Below are 5,816 nucleotides of genomic sequence, written 5' to 3'. Positions count from 1 at the left end.
AGCACCTCAATAACCAGAGGAAAAGAAACTTACTAGGACTCTCCTAGTAACGACGAACGAACCAGAAACAACCCAATCTTAGAATAAGATAACATTGTCGTTCGAATTGTAGTTTGGAAAAGCGTCTCGAGTGGCGACGTGGGCCCAAGTCCCCTGGATAGGGAAGCCTATGAAGAAAAAGTATACAGAAATCCTATTCTGGTACAATCTATGAAAGTTAATAAGTTTTTGAATACTAGCTACTAAACTTTTTTTTTCTCAAAAAAAAAAAAAAAAAAAAAAACTAGTAAACTTTTAAAGACTATAAAAATCTGAATCCAATATCAGTATACTTTTAAAGACTTTTTAAAAGTCTGAATCGAATACCGGTAGATTTTGACTCTTTTAATAGTTTAAATTTAATACCACTAAACTTTTAAAGTATTTAAAAGTTTATAGAAGTCTTGATTGAATACACCCCTTAATTAATTTTGTAAAAAAAAATGATAAAAGTAAAAGTATTACTGACCTAACCAATGAAAAAAGACACGCAATTTTTTTTTTTTTAAATACAGAAGGGAGGGGGGAACCCCAGGCTGTGGTATAACACACAAAACAGCCTACTCTGTCTCCAACATGAGACGTTCACTCACAGCTCCTATTTGATCATTATTTACAAGTTTATCACAGCCAAGGGGAGGGGAAACAAAGATAATGCATGGCTCCCTCCTGTTAGCAGCTAACCTAGACAAGAAATCAACTACCAAGTTCTGTTCGCGGAACACATGAACAACCGCAGTGTTTTAAAACCTTCTTTTACACTAACAAAAGAAGATAGAGGCTAAAATTATCCCTTCAGTTATTGAATTTTGTTAGGACACTCATATTTTCGAGCCCGTTTGGTTCGCTGGAAAATATTTGAAGAAAATGGAATTCAAATTCTATGAAAAACAAATTACCAGGAAAACATATTCTACTGTTTTGTTGGTGGAAAAGAAATTACTGGGAATATGAATTCCATTGTTTGGTTGGTTTTGAATGGTAAGAAATAATGAATATAAAAACCAATATGCCCTTAGTTATAATAGTTTGACTATATATGCATGTGCAATTAATAAATTTGGTTGAGGGTAAAATAGTCCAAAGCTTAATACTTTCTTTCCACCTTCTTTGGAAAACAAAATACTAACTCTACTTCAGAATTTGTTTTCCTTCTTCTTTGAGAAGTCAAATTCTATGGAAACCATTTTCCATTCAACCAAACAACATATAATTTTTCATTTTCCTCAACTTTTTGAAAAAGCTTTTCCATGGAATTGATTTTTCATCCAACCAAACATACCAGTAAATTATTTAGATTTTTTGAGTGATGAATACAATTAGGTTGCGAAAATAGTAAATGGTATTTTCCTTGTACATATATTGAGAAAATTGGATGCAGATAACGGTAATGCATTCTCCAAATCTTTCAAAAAAAAAAAAAAACCAGAAATTTTAAACGGTCCAAACTCGCAAAACTATTTAAAAGAAAATTCGACGCTCCAAAACAAAGCCTACAGAAAACTAGCCGTTAATGACCAGAGCGTCAAATGCTCGCTCCCCCTTTCCCTTCTTCTATTCGGCGCGATCCGATGAATCCCAAACCCTAATCAATTAATTATCAACAGCGTAATCACATATCTCTGCCCTCATTTCACTCTACTACACCTGCTGCAATCTTGCTTGGATCAAATATTCCGGTGAATTAAATGGAAACCAATGGCGGCAAGTCCACCGGAGTTCAAACCCATAACTCAAAAACTTCGGAAAATTCTAACCCGAATATCGCTTGTGAAAGCTTAAAGGTCTCAAAATCGCCTTCCATCTCAAAATCGGCATCGAAAACTCAAAAATCGGCTTCGAAAAACCAGAGTCCTAACCCCACTACCACCATGGTTTCGCCTTCACCGCAGAAGAAGATTAGGCAGAGGAAGTTCGTGGTGGCTAAGCGGAACTTGAAGAAAGAGAATGCAGAACCCTTGAAAACGGCATCAGTGGCTTGCAAGTGCAACAACGGTGGTGGGCACAAGTGTTTGTGCGTTGCTTACGAGAGTCTCAGGGCTTCTCAGGAAGGTTTTTTCAAGTATGGAAGTGAAGAAGGCATCCGGGAGGAATTGAAGGCATTATACGAAGCTGAGCTTACGAGTAAACAAGAGAAGGAGAATAATGAAAAAGTGGTGATTCGAGACCTCGAGAGTGCTGATGGTGGTTGTGGGGGAAAGGATACAACAGAGGATTCTTCTCCGATCATAGGTTTGGATAAAAGCGAATCGAATGAGCACAAGGTGTTTGCTGAAATGGGTGTGTCAACGATCAAGAGAAGGAGAGACAGGCTAATGGAAGAGGCAAGAGAAAATGTACCTGATGCTGGTTCCGGAAGAGTGATGCACTTGGTGAAGGCGTTCGAGAAGCTTCTTTCAATTCCGAAGTCAAAAAATACAGAGGAAAAAGATGACAAGGAAGTAGAAGATACCATGAATGGGTTGAAATGGGCACTGCCTGGCTTACCCCCTCCAAATGTTTCTGAGACACAGGTCTCTTCATCTTCATTTTGCCCATCTGATTTTTACCTCACCTCAGAGAGTTTAGGCTTGGTTTCACGCAGGGCTTCTTCACTTGGCAGCGAAGGAAGGTTAGTGTACAGATATTTAGTTGATTATATATATATATATATATATATATATATATATTCTCACAGCTTTAGTTCTAACTGAATTTGTTCCTTGTCTTTTTCAACTTTTAGTATTTCAAGCCGGACTTTAGGTGGAGGAAGAAAGAGCAGACGCAAAGTAAGAAGTTTGTGAACTTCATTTCAACTATGGAGGGTTTAGCTGTTCATTTTAGTAATCTGAAATGTATTTTAAATTGTGCAGAGTGCTGAATCAGCAGGGACTCATGCTAGAAGACAGTGGAAGAGAGGGCAACCCAAAGCAACCTCTCAGAAGCCCTTCAAACTCAGAACTGAGGTGTGTATTACTCAATATTGTCTGAGCTGTGAAGCTGTAGTGTGCTTTAGTCGTATCCCTCATTTCTTATAATTGTGACTAAGAGCATATGGATACATACTTCACAGTACTAAATGGATCATATGACAAGAATTTGGAATTACAATTGCTGAAAATTCAAAAGTACTTCAAAATCCCCCCGGAGAGGGCTCTTGATATATAAAATCCCTTTGAATTTCTATTCATATGGATGCTCTTGATATATAAAATCCCTTTGAATTTCTATTCATATGGATACATACTTCAACAGTACTAAATGGATCATGTGACAAGAATTTGGAATTCAATTGCTGGAAATTCAGAAGTACCTCAAATTTCCCCCCAGAGAGGGCTCCTGTTATAAAATCCCTTTGAATTTCTATTCATATCATTAGTGCTCTGTTATTATCCGTATGAGTCTGAAATTATGAATGGCTCTTAAGGGTGTGTTTGGTTTACAGGTTTTGGTATAAAGTATGGGTATCAAAGTGATTGTTATTGTTTGGTTGATAGGTTTTAGAATACTACTATGGGTTTGGAATACCCCATTAATTGAAAACCCATACTCTTATTAAATAAGGGTTTCATTTCCCTTCCTCCTTTCTTCCCCAACTATTAATAATCATTCCCATTTCACCCTACTACCAAATATGAAAAAATACTTTCACCAAAACCCATTACTCTTACCAATTATTTGATACCCATACCGATTCCGATTCCCATGTGCGAACCAAACACACCCTTAGTATTCCTAGTGCTTCTGTGCTCATCATTAAGTCACTTAAAGTTTGTCACTTGACTTTTCTACAGCAAAGGGGAAAGTGTAAGGAAGAAGAATTCTTCAAGAAAGTAAAAGAAATGATGGAAGAAGAGGAGAGGCTGCGGATACCAATTGCACAAGGTCTTCCATGGACCACAGATGAGCCAGAGGTATACTCAAACTTTAGTTGGGGATGTTTTGCCCAAAGTACTATTATGTGAAAAGACTTATTTGATTCTGCAAAACCTATTGTTGATATTAAATCATATTTAGGTGCTCAAAGATACTTTATTAACATGTAATTAACCTTATTTTTTTAATTTAAAGAAAAATAAAATTTTGGGAATTGAGTTTTTCTATTGTGCTGTAAAAAATGTCCTTTCCCTGCCTCTCTTCAATATATTGATTTGGGTGTCTTGGTATGTTGGCTTTCCTATTAGGGAAGGACCTGCTTTATCTCTAGTTAGTGCACAAATATGTAATAAACCATCATGGTTTCTTTTGTTTCAGCGTTTGGTAAAGCCCCCCGCGAAAGAGAGCACAAGGCCTACAGATCTGGTGTTGCACAGTGATATCAGAGCTGTTGAGAGAGCTGAATTTGACCATCAGGTATAATTTGTTCCTTCCTAGTTGAATTTTGGTTATTCGTTTATCCAAAGAGTATTCTTTCCTGCAAAAAGGCTATTTCATGTATATGTGATAGATCATAGATATTTAAGATAATAGATTGTAGATGTCTTGACACAAGCAAATGTTTACAGATAATAATCATTTTCTTCTCAGTTGACTCATTTTATACATATTTCTTCTTGCGTGACGTATTAGGTGGCAGAGAAATGGAACTTCATTGAGCAGTACAAAATGGAAAGAGAGAGACTACAGAAGGTAAATCATCAGGAAGTCTTCACTTTGGTTAAGATGATGAATATGCATCTCTTTATCTCTTATAGTGTATATCTTTCCTTTTATCTCATAGTTGGCTGAGGAAGAAGAAATTAGAAGGCTGAGAAAGGAGCTTGTTCCAAAGGCTCAACCAATGCCTTACTTTGACAGGCCGTTCATTCCTAGAAGGTAGTGAGCTTATTGGTGGTGGCTACATAGTTAAACTGCTTGCTAATACCATATGTGATTCTAACTCAAGCTTTTGTTGATTTTAGGTCTGAAAAGCTCCCCACAATACCAAGAGAACCCAGATTTCATATTCCTCAGCACAAGAAGATCAAAAGTTGCATGTCTTGGAATGATATGTATGTACAGCAGGAGTGAACAACGTAAGAAGTGATGGCAATGTGAAAGAACCTTTGGGTGGTTTGTTTGTTTGTCATCAGTCATCAACATTCTTTTAATTGTGTATATGATCGGAACAATAAGCTCTTGGGTTGCACTAAGTCACAATTTTGGAGAAAAGGTGTTAGGATCGAGTTCACAACACCTAATTACAATAGCAACTTGGGCCGGAAATATTGAGAATATTTCTAGTGTAAGACATAAGGCAATTTTGAAGATGGATTGCCTATTTATAGCCAAAAAAAATTCTGCTACAATATTGCAATTGTTGCTCCAAATTTCCTGTTGAAATTTCTGCTGCACTGTACATATTGCTGCTGTCCACTTGTGACTTGTGAGCTACTGTCCATTTTGCTGTTGTTATCCACATGTGGCTTTTATCATTTACAAAAGGGGCCTCACTTCGGCACAAGTTGTGCCACTCCATTTATGATGAAATATATGCAATCCATCCATTCTCGTTAAAAGTTTAGACAATTTGTACCAAACTAAAGCAGGCTTCGGTGTTTATATGACTGATCTCCAGTGATAGAGATTCAATTACTTGTCACAAAAGCAAGTCTTGGGTTTTACTAGAAGGGTGAAATTTGATGAGATGTTTAAAAGAAAGGAGGTGATATTTCAAACATTTTTAATTAAACTTGGTAAGTTGATAGCCAAACAACTAAAGTAATTGTCAAGTGTTTTTTTAGTTGTAAATATTAAATTGAAACAACTTAATTATCCTAAACCAATTAAATTAGACTTGCAAGGTTGAAAAAAAAGGG

At 36.4% G+C, this 5,816-nt stretch overlaps 1 protein-coding gene across 1 annotated transcript; it reads left to right on the top strand.

Moving 5' to 3' along the window:
• The first annotated feature begins 1,543 nt into the window (after positions 1 to 1,543).
• On the top strand, positions 1,544 to 5,356 carry LOC115998738. The gene is made up of 8 exons (XM_031238384.1): positions 1,544 to 2,650; positions 2,762 to 2,807; positions 2,892 to 2,984; positions 3,813 to 3,932; positions 4,273 to 4,371; positions 4,588 to 4,647; positions 4,739 to 4,833; positions 4,920 to 5,356. Exons 1-8 carry the CDS (start codon positions 1,728 to 1,730, stop codon positions 5,026 to 5,028), a joined length of 1,545 nt encoding a protein of 514 aa, XP_031094244.1. The 5' UTR covers positions 1,544 to 1,727; the 3' UTR covers positions 5,029 to 5,356.
• Positions 5,357 to 5,816: the final 460 nt, after the last annotated feature.

This window comes from Ipomoea triloba, chromosome 12, assembly GCF_003576645.1.
Source record: "Ipomoea triloba cultivar NCNSP0323 chromosome 12, ASM357664v1".
Lineage (NCBI taxonomy): Eukaryota > Viridiplantae > Streptophyta > Magnoliopsida > Solanales > Convolvulaceae > Ipomoea > Ipomoea triloba.
Note: the sequence above shows the minus strand (reverse complement) of the source record. Positions and strands in the feature narration are given on the sequence as shown.